General features: G+C 36.2%; 1 protein-coding gene across 1 annotated transcript in view; it reads right to left on the bottom strand.

The window, feature by feature from the left end:
- The window catches only part of CDKAL1 (CDK5 regulatory subunit associated protein 1-like 1), a 436847-nt gene that overhangs the window by 132848 nt on the left and 287295 nt on the right, over positions 1–16704 (bottom strand). The window contains exon 10 of the mRNA XM_009326510.1: positions 13660–13805. Within this exon, the coding sequence (XP_009324785.1) occupies positions 13660–13805 (146 nt within the window). The remainder of the gene's footprint in view (positions 1–13659; positions 13806–16704) is intronic.

Here is a 16704-nt window from a genome sequence, read left to right as displayed (position 1 = left end):
GGTATGACCTGTTACCGTTTTTAGAGCAGATGGGCTGAATTAGATATGTACTGAATGGAGGAACAATCCTGTTTCTAAATTAGCTTGTATTCAGATTTAGAACTGTCCTGCTTATTAGGACAGACCAAAAGTATGGAAAATTAAACAATAAAGTTTAACCTATGTTCAGCACATGATATGCGCTAAGAGTCGTTAATACAAAGTCACCTATAAAAGATACAAAAATAGTTACATTTCAGCAAAATGCTTCAAAGTAGTTAACATTCAAAAAATGCCAACAAATCCCATAATAGTTTTGTTCAGGAGCTTAACAAGTATTTGATGATCATTTACCATCATAAGGAGTAAGGAAATAATCCAAACGAGTGGCAGTAACGCAGCTTCTCATTTTCTTTCATCTTAAATTTGTGCTAAAAATGATCCTCCAGGGGAAGCACAATTGCTCCCTGCTAATTTCTGATTAATGTTAACTGTCCAGGGATCACAGGCATACACCCATGGGGGAACACAAGGTTAAAATTACCTTTTGCTGTGTGAGATATAAACCTTGACTCTCAACAGTCTCCTAGGTACATACATACAGTTCTGCAGGCCCTAACGTAAAAACTAAGGGAAGGTGACAGCCATATGCATGGATACACATTAAAATGTATAAAGAAAGCATATAAATAAATAAAATGAAAAAGCCCGATATTTTAAACTTTGCTTCCCTGTTCTATGGCATGTGCAAACAACACTGATTAGGAAGTGGAATGACTCGCAAAGATATTTGGCTTCAATTACACAAGGTTGTCAATGCTGAAATAGCGCTCTGCACTATAAAACAGTGCTCTGCAAATTAGGGCTAGAAAATGTCTCCTCTTGTTTGAAAGATATAGAAAACCATTTTAGGTAATATCTATTTTAGTCATTTAAATATACTTTAACATTTCAAGCCAGCTTTTAAAGTTTTGTTTTAAGAGCTTCTGCATTGAGGATCAGATTTCCAATACATGTTCCCCTTCTAGTCTTAGAAGAACTTGAGGCACAGTTAGTATTACTGCTGTGTTTAAATTCATAATTTGTGACCACAGTCAACTGTTTAGATGTTTAACTAAAATTAAGCGAATCCATAACATTGCATGCACCCAAGTATAACGCTGATAAAAGTCACAAAATCATGCCCAAAATTTAGATTCGTTCCTCACCCTACAGGGCTTCATTTACAAATTATTTTAAACATATTTCTGCTGGTAACTATATTCGTTAAAGAAAACTTCTCTCCCACAGCATTTAAATTACAATGCACTGCTGCACCCACAATGTTCATTTTGTACACTGACACACACAAAATTAAGGCATATCTATTGTACTTACTAAATGCAGCCACAAAAAAAATAAACCTGCATTTTCCACTTTGGACTATTTAAATTCCAATTTTCCTTTGCCTATGTCCTCTCACCTATTCTCATATCTCTTCTAATTATCACATAAGATAATAAACTACAGTGAAAGTAAGCTTCAGACTCAAATTCATATGCAGACCCCAGTAGCTGATACAATCCTGTGGCAAAACTCCCAAGCCATTGTTCTTGGCTGACTGTAAAATACATTACACTACACAGTGGTTACAGACTAGTACTACAAGAACTACTTAAAGGAAGATATCAAGTAGGTAAGGAAACAGGAAGGAAGTAAATATTAAAAGGAGATTTAACAGAAACTCTATTTGCTTGCTCTGATTTTGAAACAGTAAACATTTTAAAGTATCATGCCATTAAAAAAGAGGAATCTCTACTGCTACATTTTTTCCCAGCTGTTAGGATTTTACAGTCAATATCAACAATCGCACAATTACAAACTGAAATTAACACAACTAAGCAAAGCACGCATTTTATTGCCCTCCATTCCAAAGTATGTGGGTACACAATAAATGACAGACGTAGATGAAATGAAATGGAAGTCTGGTTCTTTAAGTGTTCGGTGTTATAACCAGTGTTTCTAGGTATATGGTCTAACAGAGGTGGGGGAGGTCTAAGAGAATATGCTACATGGAAAAATATTTTGCTGGCCACAGTTCAGAGTTCTGCTGGCTGCCTTAGCAATTTTTAGGATTGAGTATGTGAGTCAAGTACTCCCAAACACTTTAGTCAACAGCGTATGAGTGGCCATCCCACTTATTGCAGAGAAATCATGCCAGTCTATTGTTCAAACCCGAACCCGTAGTCCATCTGTCTGTGTCTCTCTCTGCAGACTCTTGGAAACAGCCAGTCCCTGACAGACAGTTGCTCTCTCTCCTCTCTCCGAACACTAGAGCTAAAAAATAGCTGTGACTAGTTACTGTGGGACATAAACACACACACAGATTCAGCAGTAGAGCTAGAAATGACCACACGACCCATTTTACAGATGTCTTCTGTAAATAAATTGAAGGCTGTCAAATGCTTATGCTGAAATTTGACTCAACAAAAATCCTTCAATGGAGATAAATAATTCGGAGATCAGTATTTTTTTTTAACGTGAAGCTTTTTGTAGGAGACTGATTCAAATCTGTCGGGGTTAGTAATGTCCAAAAGTTATTACCCCAGAGCTGACTGCAAGTCTGTATGGAATCGCTTTCTGATCTCAGAAGTCGTCCCTCCTGCTAAGGGTCACGGCTCATTCGAAGGCCAAGCAGGGAGGCATCTGACAGAGCAAGCCAGAAGACAATTAATTTCTATGACCTCTGGGTTTTGCCAATAAAGATTTTCTCCAGATTTAAGAAGAAATGGAGACACTCTGGCTTTATATTCTCCTACGTGTAAGGAGTTTGAAGACAATAACTTATTTTCCAGCTTGAACTTGCATCTGAATCACCATTTTCTGGTAAGTGGATTGAGAAGAATTTGCATTGCTTCTTGTGCCTTTACTTATGACCATATTTGCAATATTGTCTTCCTGTTACAAAGTAATTTAACATCTGTATTGTGGCAATTTCTCCTACTAAACAAAATGAGAGTTCTACATCACGATGAGAAGCAAAATATAAAGACAAAACATTCTGAGTGCAAGAGATAAGCAATTCAGTTGTGGAAAATAAACTTTCATCTGCTATAGCCACTACTCTTATGCACAAACCTTTTAAAATGTTGGGTTTGCGATTACTTTGCCATGTAATAAAAGAAAGAAGTTTACAACTCTAAATTTCATTCTCATTATAAAGAGGTGAATCATCAACTCATGAGTTCAATTTACAGACCAATATAAGACGCACATGAATACAAAATTGAGCTTCCCCGAAGTAATCTGTGCCATAGTCCCCAAATGAATGTATACAGAAAACTTCTGGGTAGCAGAATTAGCGTGTCTCTTGCATGCAATGGTGTTTTAATTGTATAGCTACACTTTTAAAGAGGTTTAACAACTTTCAGATATTCCCACTTTTTTGCGTATTCCCACTTACTAGTTTTCTTCATTTAAGCATTTTAGGGTTAAAGAAAATAACCATTAAAGGTACTGATCAGCTATAGAAGTATTGCATTTTTTATTTCTTCAATCATTCTTTCCAACATATCTTCCCCGAAAGATTGACACAAATGTAACTTAAATCAGCACTTATCAGCTTGCCAACTACCACCTTCATCAAAAATTCTCTTGTGCCATACTGTTCTATATGATCAAAACAATATGGTTTACAAAATTCATTTATTAACTAGTACTATGCCGAAAATCAGAAAAATGTACACATGTAAATGAACAACTACTTATTTTTTTTTAATGTATCAAGTCTGAAAATTTAATACCATCATCATAATTTTCACATCTGAGCACTATAAGGTATACACATGATGCGTCTTGGATTTCTGTGTGTACTAATATGCTAACACAATAAATACTTAAGTATCTTAATGTATATTTGGATATGCTTAAAAACTCAGGAGCAAATTAAAACTGAGAATTACACATCAAATCAATCTGTTATTAAGCAAATAAACATGAATTAAAGCTATTGTTTTAAAAACAAATTAGACTCCCTCCCCAGTTCCGTTCTAAGTTCTGACCCAGACGTTGAAACACAATGACAATATTTAGACAGAAAAAAAATCAAAGAAGTTATTTCAGTTATTTTGTTTTAAAATACTAGAGTAATATAGTATCTCAGTAAGTAAAACCAAGCTTTTAAAATCATAAACATCAAGTGTTTTAAGAAGACTCATTTCTAATACTGCATGATGCTTACAATTCTTTCCTTTTAACTTTACTACAGATTTTATGTCATTACTCCCAAAGAAACCACATTCACATGCCCTCAGGGGGAGAAGGAAAAAGAAAAAAACCATACCATCTTGCTACACTTAAGAAACTCGGAATTGGATGCACATTACTAATTCCTACTCTATCGTCTAACAACACTCCCATCAGAGTTTTGCAGAAGAAAACTGCAGATAAGACTGCCCGGAAAAAGGAAAGCCTAACTATAACTACATACAGAAAGTATCACTCCAAACAACTTTACTAGTTATATTTAGTAAAAAACCTAAACAACCTTCTATGACAAGTATAATAGGAAGATGTTGTGGTTTAACCTCAGTTGGCAACTGAGCACCACACAGCTGCTCGCTCACTCCACACACCCCACACCCCTCCCCCGGTGGGATGGGGGAGAGAATTGGAAGAGCACAGGTGAGAAAAACTCATGGGTTGAGATAAAAACAGTTTAATAATTGAAATAAAATGATGATGATGATGATGATGATAATAATAATAATAATACTACACAAAGCGAGTGATGCACAGTGCAATTGCTCACTACCTGCTGACCGATGCCCAGCCAGTCCCCGAGCAGCGGCCCCCCCGGCCAGCTTCCCCCAGTTTATGTACTGAGCATGACGTCACATGGTATGGAATGTCCCTTTGGCCAGTTTGGCTGTGCCCCCTCCCAGCTTCTTGTGCACCTCCAGCCTTCTCAGTCGGTAGAGCATGGAAAACTAAAAAGTCCTTGGCTAGTGTAAGCACTACCTAGTAACAACTAAAACATCGGTGCATTATCAACATTATTCTCATCCTAAATCCAAAACACAGCACTGTACCAGCTACTAGGAAGGAAATTAACTCTATCCCTGCCGAAACCAGGACAGAAGACTAAATAATTTTTACATTTAATAAGGGGGCATATCTTCTCTCTCTCCAGCAACGACTCCAAAAATTATTCCTCCAAACTTTGGCCAAAACAGTGTTATGACCTCAAAGCATCCGAAGTGCGAATGCCCTGTGTTCCCACTAAGGCTGCACTCAGCAAGCTGGGCTCATCCTGGGCACTTTATTTCCCAGGCTTCACCCTCCAGTTTCTATGCATATCTATGGGAGTGGACCGATAGCAGGAGAGCCAGAAAAAAAAAAAATCACCTCTCATAATGATTCTCTATTTCCAGAAAAATATGTGTATTATTTAGAAGAAAGTTCTGTAAAACAGGAACATCATGCACATCCTGCTTAAACAGGACAGTATGCAGAACTGAATTACTCCAGAAGGTGAAGATACTTCATATCAAAAATTATGGAGCATATGGAAATTATGAAGTCCCAGTTTCCTAAGCAGTACCTTCCCAAAAAATAAATAGGTTGAAGTTACATTTAGTGCCATCTAATCTTCAAAGTAGTCTGTAACTTGAGAATTACTTTATGTTAATATCACATTGCATGACTCAGTTTGGACTTCAGTATTTGCGTGCGTACATCCTCAGGCTAAGTGTGATCAGCACACGAACAACAGTCTGACAGATGTACCAGTAACAGAGTAAGCCACAGGAAAATGGGGATTGCAGCAATACTCTTACTGTGAATTTGGGAAACATACTGTAGCTGTAGGATATGCATATACAGAAAACAAATACCCCTTTATTACAAGGGGTACTGTTAACCATGTCATGCATTGAAACTCCCAAGTCTCCTGCTCAAACAAGGTATGATCGTCTTTAACAAAGACAGCTTCTGAAAAATGAGCATTGTGAACTGTCAAAGAGATATCCTCATGGGCTTTTATCATTATTTTACCACACATATCAAAGATATTTTTTTTTCAACCCAGTTCTGTATTTCTCATTTTTGTACTACCCCTAGTTATAACCATACTACAACATGTCTTATAGTCCTCCAAGTTGACTCTTAATTGCATTCCTTATGGAACAGTCCAAATGCCCATGCATTTTACAATCTCATTTAAAGCAGAATTAATTTGGTTGGCAGAAACAATTGGAAGGAAGAGGTAAGCAAGGATGAGCATACCAGTGAAACATCAAATATTTGTTTTAAAAAAAGAATAACTTATGGGAATAAAAACTTGTCTTTTATATTAATTCCAGTTATTAATCTAGTGTAAAAATACTACACAGACTTTACTCCAAACTCTTCTTGTGGGTACATGAGTAAATAAAAATGTAAGTAACAGTAGTTTTATGAAAACATCCTCCAAACTTCAGGGAATCTGTTACACCATTATTTGTATACTCTTTAGAACAAATAACTCCCTGTGTAGTAAGCCACAAAATGGTGTTCCCAGTAGGAAAACGTCACACTATTTCAAGGTAAATGGTTTTTGTTGCTCTTTAGGATTCTAAAAAAAGAAAACATGCACTTCTAGAGATCACTGTCATTAAACCTTTTGCTATACTCTGTGTGTTTCCAGAAGACTTCTGTCAAGCTAGAATTAACATAGATGAGGCTGGGTTTTTACAGTCACACAGCCAGAGACTTTAATAATTTCCTTATCTATACAGACATATAAGAAAGTGAAGGTTGTAAAGTGAACTTGACAAACGTTCATGTTGTTCATACAGATGACCCACCGCTAACTCGCTATTAACAGTTTTTTTTCTGAAGTGCCTATAATAAAGTTCTACAAGTAACAACCACAAGTCTAATGCAATTTCCACATTACCCCAACTTCAGCTGCAGCTTTTAGTTCACCTTCCAGCAAATGATGTTTTCCCCCAGCAGTGTTACAGAAAGAGTTTAACAGTTGCACTTTACAAGGCATGGGACCACCAAAAGTAGAAAAAAGCATGCACTTCTGGCAGCCGCCATCCTGATGTACAAGCAACAGAATAACTAAGAGCCTAAAGCCAGAAAACCCTAATATCCTTGATGCATTTGGCATGAAAGACTATGCTATAAAATGGTGACTAGTAATTTATAAAGTGGCAACAGATCTAATTATGTGAACCGTGGCAGTAAGAGGTCTCTCCATGAACTAACTGAAAGCTGATTCAACAATCTGTAGAACAGTGAAGACAGGAGATTAAAAAGATGCAGATATTTGCAAGCAACCTTTGTTCCCTCCTTCCATTCCCTTTCCAGGAAATCTCCTCAGTATATTTCCTTGCTAGAAAATGAGAGTACAGTAGTATTTGTTAAGAAAAGGGCAAAGAAGTGCTGTACAAGCCCAAATGGAAAGATTGCCCTCCTAAAACGACATTCAGCTTGGTTGGAGTAATGTTACAGCAAAAAAAAAGCTATTCTGGACTGCCAAATGTTTGCCTCTCCCCAGTCGGTACAAAAGAAAAACATACTTTTTAAATTTAGGTAGTTGAACACTAAATATTCAAAATATCGTAATGAAATTAATGGATCTGCAAGTGTTCAGCACCTTTGAAACCTCTCACCTACTTGTATGTCTCTACGTGACCTTGTGGATCAAATGCAAGGCAGGAAGACTTATAAATTTAGCAACTGCTTTATGGAAGCCCAAATTTAAATTTCACGACATCTAAAGACAACTAATCCTGTGGTAAAAGGAGCTTGTAGTCCATCAAAGACTACACCACTGATCACTAGGGTGAAGTCTAGACACAAACTTGAATCTACTTTTGTTCTGTGTCTGTTTGGTGAAAACCCCCCACGTTTTAGTTTTTGGTGTTAATTCAATACTTTTTACAAAAACTCAATTCATTTAAAACACCAAAAAGAGACACATTTGGTAAAGTGATTAGTTCAGCCTCCAAGTGCAGACAAAAGGCAGAGTAAAGAGAAGAGTCTAGAGACTGAGGTATAAAATTACAGATAAGTACCAAATACACTCAGCAATTTCTTAGCAGAAAACGTCATAAGGATTTTAAACAGATGACATTTGCATTTGCAGTAGTTAGACTGACAGAACAGATGTACTAAAACCCATTAAAAAAAAGCCTAAATCTGAAAGACTTCTCACGGTTTGTTAGGGCCATGATTTGCACATCTGCAAAATGAGCTCAGTGATGTCTCTCTCTGAGAAACAAAAGTGCATTTTCAGAAAGAAAATGAAACACATTCATGCTGTCAAAAAAGTGAGGGAGCTGTTATAGTCTACTTCATAATTACCTGCATTTTGAAAGTGAGTAGAAAAATGTGTGTAAAAAATAGTAAATGGATATTTGAAAACTATTCTATTTGTTGCCTTCAAATTCTAGTTTCAATAACTGGCACGATAATGTGATAAAGACAATACTACTGCCACAAGGCCTGGGATAGTTTCAAAACTGCAGGTTGTCTGGAATAGCTGCAAATTTGACGATGACTCATTTAGCCATTTACCTTTCAATGTGGACTTAATAATATTCAGGAGCTTACTAGATGGACACCTTTCAGAAGAAAATTATTCGCAGTTACAAATTATTTACAGTGTTCAGAATTTTCTTGATCATCCAAATAATAGTATTTAGAAACAAGCATTTGGGAAGATATTTCTTCCCCGTTCATTATTTCAGTCAAAAATTACCTATTAGAAAATAGAGATAATTTTCAAGCAGAAGACTTCTGGATGGCAAGATACTCGCTTGCACAAGAAATACAGACAGAGACCATGATAAACAGCTGATTGCCCAAGCTGATTGCCCAAATATGCTTTTATGGTATGTGTTATGATGCCCAGAATAAGAACAAGGTCACAACAGAAGACTAGAACCTGGGAAACATTACTGCTTGTGAAATTGCTCAGAAAGACAAGAATAGCCATACTGAAACATACCGGACAAAATTATACTGAGAAAGCAGACTATGAAAAGTTCAGTCAGACACTCAAATATTGCTGTAAAAACTAAGACTAACATGGATATACAGCATGACTGGGAGGAGACAGTCACTGAGTCCGCTTTGCTCCCAGCCACACTATTTTACTCTGAAGCAGCCTGTCTAACCATCCAAGCAGATGCAGCCTGGCTTCCACTGCAACAAAAAAGCCAAAAAGGCCTAGGAAGCTGCTGACTACCACTTGTTGGCTTAACTCCTTGTAAAGTAACAGGGAAGAAGGGAGCCTCCCTGAAGCCAGCTGTCCCAAAGGACTATATAACACCTTCTCTCAATTTGGACAGTATCTCCAGTTTCTTCAGACATTCAGCGGTTGTCTGTAATTGCTGGGCAACTAAGATTTGAGTTTACACCTGAGCGATTAATCTCCTTCCAAGCTTGTGATTTCTTTTCCACTGCACTCATTTACTTTTGGTCCTCTACTTTCTTTTTCCAACTGCACGTAATTATGTATCTACACATGCTGAAAAATTGATACCCGATTACCACTAAAACTAACGGAGGCTAGGACAGGCTTACTAGTAGGTCTGATTTTAATGGAGAAGAGAGAAATAGTGCAAAAAAGAACAGAACTTTCTGCCTGACAGAGCTGCAGCTCTCCCCTCTGGCAGCCCAAGTTTGCTGGCTTTCAGATGATATTGGAAAGCTCAGATGTTCCCAGTATGAATTATGAGACAATCTCAAGTGAACAGCAGCAGCCACCCACAATTAATACTACGCTCCTATCTCAGAACACAAACAAAAACAAACTGTGAGGCAAATCCAGCTTTTCCTCAGCATTATGCTATTTCCCAAAACAGAAAGGTACAGCTCTAAATTTCTCTACTTTTTTTATTCATCTAGATTTTGGTTTTACAATTCTCTTCTCTTATCAAGCAGCAGTAATACGGAAAGATTGATATAAACTTTGATGAACATCATATCACTTCACCAACCAGAAAGGTAAGAGAACGTAGTATGGTCAACAGCAGCAAACAAGAAATTTGGAAAACACATTACCAGTCTAAGGATTTTTTAATGGGGTATATTCACATTGCTGATTATTCAAGCAATTACAGAATATGACACTCAGATCTCAGGTTTCTTTAGCTAAAATATATTCTAATTATTTGTTTTTATCAGCAAAAGTAAATTTCAGGGGATTAACTTTCAAAACTTCAAGATAATTAAAGCAGTCTTGTTCTTTTTGCAACTACAAACATCACCTTTCAGAAATATAATTTATGCTGAATCTTGAAAGTTGAGAGCACTTGAAAAACAATTCACATTTTGATATGACACCACAATTAAAAGACTTTCTGATATAAGACTAAATTGGTCTCTGGATTAAAATTACTGAGCAGCAATTTCTAAAGCTCCTGTATTTAGTTGCAGACATTTAATATCTAATGCAGGAATCAGTCTTGAGAATAGTCCCTCCAGACTACTGTACTAGTCCCTAAAGACTACAGACTAGGGCACTAGTTCCTAGTCCCTACAGACTATGTAAAAGTTGTACAGGACCACCTTCTAAATTAATCAGCACATCCTCATTTCCTTTATGCTGTGGCTCTCCAGAATAGTTTACAAACAAATCCTCAGTAAATATACACACACACACATATTATATCTGTTTATCAGCTACTGACCTATCAACTGCACAACAGTATTTTTCTGAATACTTGAATTTACTGAAACTTCAGTGCAAAAAAGTGCAAAATATCAAAAGAAGGAATTTCTAAAAAAAGTATAAAACGACTTCTGTACTTCAGTTTTTCAGTCTAATAGATTTGTGTTTCTGGCTTTATATTCTATACATTTTGCTATTGATCTTCATAATAAACCAAAAATGTTGTCACCTGGCTGGGCAGAGCGGCTCTAAAAAACAGTGTTGCATATCAAAAGACTGCACTAGAATATCAATATTCATTTTTAAAGTTCATTTCTAGGGTTCCTGCCTGAAGAAAGAGTCCTCAAAGAGAAGAAAAAAGTGACGTGTCTAACTTCACAGTCTCAGAGGGTCTAGAATGTTCCATTCTTTTAAAAAGTGAGTTTCAACAAAAAAAATAATCACTTTGGAGAACTCTAGCTTCTCTGTAAGGCGTTCTGTGCTCAGCTGGATATGAATAAATCCCCACTCTCAGAAGGAGATACCTCTGCAATCACTCCTGGCTCTCCAGAGGAAGGAAAGGCATTTGCTCCTTCTTCTGGGGGAAAAAAGTCCTAGGGTGTTTTGTTGGCCTGACTGAGAAAAGAAATAGTCAGGAATCACTTGGTATCTTTGGGGTTCCAAAACCAAAAAGATGACACGGCTCATTCTTTTCCTTTTTCCCCTTCATTTTTTTACTTGCCGTGCTTCATTTTTATTTGCTTAGATGTTTGAACTCAAGTTATTAAGCACTTAACTGATAACCATATAATTCCTTGATGTGTGGCTTTACTTCTTCAGCAGGTCAGCCTATACAATTGTTGGTTTAATAGAGTTTTAGGTGAAGATACTATCAGAGCAGATGTCACGTTTTAGAGACGAAGGCGCCATTTGGAATCTACTGATAAGACCCTGTACATTTTGCGTAGGAAGCTTCTAGATGACTTTACGGCCCTAGGAACAGAGAAAGGAGATACAGGGGGTTCTACTTTTGTTTTATTTTTCCTTTTTGATAAATGGAAGATGGAAATAATCCCTGTTGGCTATTAAAGTAGTTCAAACACATATTTAATTTTAGCTATTTTGGCTCTAGGCTCTGGAGTTGTCTGCAGCAATGTTAAGTCCTGGCAAACTTTGTCCTGAGATCTTTATGGGAATATCTATATGGGAATGTAATAGCTGGCTGCTGCCATAAGAGGAGAGACTACAAATGAAGACACTATGCTCTTAAGTGCAAAAGAAAAAAAGAAAAAAATTAGTTTTACAGATGTGCACATGTTCAAATATCCAAAACATTTTCTCTGCCTTGCATAGCTCCCTCATCCTGCTGCCATATGGTACAAAGAATTTTCCATCTTAATATTTGGAGACTGTTTTCTAGCAGGAACTTCTAGATAATTTGGTAGTTTCTTAATAAGCAGGATAAATAAAGTTCATTATTATTTAAAATTAAGACATCAAACCAATTATTTCTTCCTTAAGTTCACTACAAAAAAGCCTGTGGAAAAAGACGTATGTCATAGATTACTGTATATTCCATGACCAGCTGTTTTAAATTTGGATATTAAATAATTCACTCTTTTCTGTGTGCAAGAGCTCAATGATTTAATAAATTCCCATATGCCCCAACATGTGCCAGCTAAACTAAGTTATCGAAAATCCAGCTGCTGTTATGATAATAGCTGCCAATGCTGAAACTACTGAAGAGAACAATGAATCAGCTTCAAGTCAAGTAAGACACAAACTGACACAGTTCCCACTTAAGATACGTGGGAATACAATATATCTGTTAATTAAAAACAAACACTGACCCATAGTCACATGAAAATTAAGTGCCAAGAATTCATGTGCATTGTTTAGGGTGGAAAATTAACGCCCAATCAACCTGTATGAAGATAAGCAGCTCCATTTCCATCAGTTGCCCTAAATGCATAGGAATGTCCTATAAACTACACATACAGTTTGCAAAACAGATTCTACTGTGTCGCAGTTTGCTTTTCTTTCTTACATATCATAATTCCCATGCAGCTCTTGCATGACATGTTTTACATAGCTAGACTGCTGGATTTTTCAATGATCATGAAAAACTGATTATGAAAATTTGATTCTTTTATGTACAAGTATTTTAATGCAATTTAAGAGTCAAAGGTACAACTCCACTGCCTTAATTTATTAAAATGAGCACACAGACAACAAAAAAAAAAGCAGATAAAGAGAGAAAGTAGCCAAACAAGGTGACAGAAATAATTCTCCAGACACCTATTTTTAGGACAATCGGTGCAGAAATATCCATCAAAATATGTCACTATTAAATTTTAAAAGCTAAGAAAAGATTTCCTTGGATATTAAATTATTACTTGTAGTTACAAAAGTTTTGCAGGTGAATGTAACTTTCATCTTCAGGTCAGCATAAGTAAACGCATTATGATACACTCTTTTATTTCTCACAATTAGCTCCATGTTAAGGGAAATAATTTTGAAATTACCCTAGAAATCATTAGTCCCATAAGCAAGATTAGACTATCGCTATATTGATGTAAATGTACATCAGCTATAGGACATAAAATACTTATTCTTTAAAAAAACAAACAAACAAAAAAAAAAAAACCCAACCCATTCACATTTGCTGAAGCTGGATCATCTCCAGTACACAAAGTATACGATGCTCAAAAGCCACATTAAAGAAGACTTCAATAACTTTAACTTCAAGCAGTCTACATATAGTAGTTTAAGCATAAAAAATAATTTAAGAATGTATTATTTGAAAAAGATTAGGAATATACTGACAAATTAAAAGCATGTCATGCAGAGATTTAAGATGCTTATAAAAGCTCAAGCAAAGGGGCAAACCACATCAAGGGGCTTACAGAAAACTCAAAGACTTTGAAAGCTTAAAGAAGCTCATTCTTTTTCATACCTTAATTATGAAGTTGCAAGTAATTGTGTTTTCAGCCACATGTTCTTGACATTGCAAAAAACCCAACACTTATTTTCTCAAGTATTAGTAGACTTACTTTTCGTTAAGGAAATCCACTACTTGTTTGAAGTCTGCCACGCAGTATTCTCTTTTCATGTCCATGAGCACACTGTCAGAGGCTGACTGGACCGGTATGTGTAGAAAAGCATATACTCTTGGATGATTGAGAATCTTTGCCATTTCCTAAGAGTTATTCAAAAAGAAAAAAGCTTTAAAGCATTACGAAAACAATGTACAAAACTCCTTTAAATTAATATATGGGGTAAGAATCAGGAGGAATACTTCTGAAACCCAATTAATATGGAGTTGCAGTGGCCCAGTTTGAAACAGTAGGGACAGGTGAAAATATTTGGAACCAATTTTGTTTTTAAAGAAAATAAGAAAAAAGCTATGGGATTGCATTTCTTTTGAGATGGGATGACATTCCCTACATAGTATTGGTTATCCAACTAAGAGAAAATTTAAGAGGCAAAATATTGTGAAAGTCGGTGCTTTCAGACAGTGGCTGTTTTCAATTTCAGAAGACGGCAAGGGTTAGCTGCTTTCTTGTCAGAGTCAAATAAATTCTCAGACACCAATATGACAATGTTTCTAATTGGAGTATCCTTAAAGTTGGCCATTTGCTAATTAAGGTATATCTGGCTATTAGCAAACCTGCTCCAATATTGGTCTGAAATATGTTACTTGTGTTATTTCAGAGATAAGACTCCAGGAATTAAAAGTGTTTGGCTATAAAACGGATAGAATTAATCAGGGGGCAGCTAAAACCAAAGTGACAGCTTGAAAAGAGGCAGAGGATGTTACACATTTTGTACAAATACAAAAGGTCAGAAAGAAAACAAAGTAAAGGTAACAGCAAAATGCAAATAACCCCCCAAATACAAAGCCAAACAAAACCTCTGATTGAGGCTTGACAGGGTGATGGAACGTGAGATGGTGAATAGACTATGGCTGTCACATTTCTTTCATTTTTATTATTTACACAATTAAGGACATACAGTCTAGCAAGAAAGTTTAAATATTTTTAAAAAGTTGAGACAAAACAGCATCTAAATTGTGTGCAATATGGTACAATACAGCCTGTTAATCTTTACCCTGCAAAAAATAAGTGAACTTGGACAAAGAACCATGCAAAGAACACACAACCAGGTCTTCACTTAAGGTTTTCCCTTTCTTCCCGCACAGTGAGCATACAGGGGACGGGCTGGGAGCGAGCGCTGCACTGCCTGCTCTTCTGCCATGTGCATTCTGCACATTGCCATCAGGCTCACTCAGACCATTTCTCCTGTTTTCTTTGACAGCTTAGATATTCTGTCTGACGGCACATACTGCTGCCAGATTTAGTTGTTAAGTTGCAACTATTCACATATTCCTTCCAGATCATTAATCAGCAATATTAGTCACGCATCTAGATTTTCTCTCTGTATTTCTACAAGGTTGGCCTAGATTGTTCAAAGAGAAGGTAAACACCCTTGTGCCTTTTAACTTTCAGGTACCCGCCTTTTAAAAGCACTCATCTTTAGAGCAAGAAGAAAAAACGCCCTCTCAGCACACACCTTTCATCTGACAAACATACACGTACAAAACCTGAACTCTCTCAAATCACTTTTGAAAGCAGTTTTGAAAGTTTCTAAGATCCTATTACATAAATGTCTAAGAGAAGAGGTTACATTATTCAGTGGAATATCTATTCTATCTCAGGTATGTAAACTAAACATTACAGTAATAACTATACTGGTACTGGAGGGCATACAATTTGATGCACAGAAGGGCTGTGTGCAGTGAACCTGGCTCTCAGTAGAAGCTAGAGGTAGCTGGCTTCATGAATGAAGGAGTAAAGAAAAGGCCACCATGCATCCATATGAATTTTGTCTGTCCATTTAAAATGGAACCATTTGCCCATGCCCTTAATAATTTTAGATGTTCAGCTAGAGTATATCTTCAAAATGAAATGGTGTAGAACAAGTTCTGTAAAATAAGGTAACAAAATGAGGAAAACTTTCCTTCTCTTTTAAACTTTAGAAAATATTGTAAATGTAGTTTTTATGAAGCATCCTAGTAGTCATCTGTGATTTTTTTGCTTATCAGTAATAAAATATGTTTCTAAAATATGAGAAATGGCAAAAGGGCTGGAACCTAAGCTATGTACCACAAGCCTATTATTCTGCTTATCTCTTAGTCCAAAGCACTTCAATCTTCAAAAACAGATTTATGAGATAAGAAACCAGTAAAAAGTAAAGTTTCATAACATGTTTCTGAATCTGCCAAGTTCTTAAAAATAACTCACCCTACAACGTAGGAAAAAAATTAATTCTTTCTCACTCCTCTCAAATTTGGCATCTTCTGAGTAACACTCTCTTCAATAAGTGATCACATTGTGAATTCTTTTTGAAGATAATAAACTATTTAATAGAATTTCTAGCTATAAAAGTGTTATTTTATTCCAGCTTTTTTAAGGCTGAGAACCATTTGATAGGAAGAAAAACAGATTTCTATCCCAAACACACACAGGGAATATTACGTTTAAAGAATTAAGATTTTGTTCTTTCCCCTTTGCATTCATACTAAACAAAATTTACCTTTTTTAAGGGTTGCTTTTTAACCTTAAAATAGGGACTGATTCTTTCCATGATAGTAGCTACTTTTAAACTGTGTACAAAACTAGCTACACATTGCAGACCAGCAGGAACTAATGAAAAAAACCTAACTACCTTGTATTTACCTGTGTTAAAGACACCATACATAGTAAAGAATGAGAAACTACCTTGTTTTACCACAAAGTTTTGGTTTTTAAAGTCACAAGTGAGGAAATCCTCTAGTTGTGTGAAAATGTTGGTTTCATTTGTCTTCCTCTCTTTTTTGCCTTAAAAAATGAAAATTTTGCTGCGAAGTATGAAAAGCAAAAACCGAATCCTAAAACCAAAAAAGTGTTTTCCTGTCTAGAGGATCTCAAAAAAAGACCCAACCAGCTCCAGACCCACTAGCTGCTTATCTTACAGTAATGTGCAGAATCCCGCTGGTCTCACATGTGACCTACTTCAGCGGGATGTGGCCAAGAGGGAGCTTTCGACTACAGTTCCTG

This window comes from Pygoscelis adeliae, unplaced genomic scaffold (assembly GCF_000699105.1).
Source record: "Pygoscelis adeliae isolate BGI_AS28 unplaced genomic scaffold, ASM69910v1 Scaffold186, whole genome shotgun sequence".
Lineage (NCBI taxonomy): Eukaryota > Metazoa > Chordata > Aves > Sphenisciformes > Spheniscidae > Pygoscelis > Pygoscelis adeliae.
Note: the sequence above shows the minus strand (reverse complement) of the source record. Positions and strands in the feature narration are given on the sequence as shown.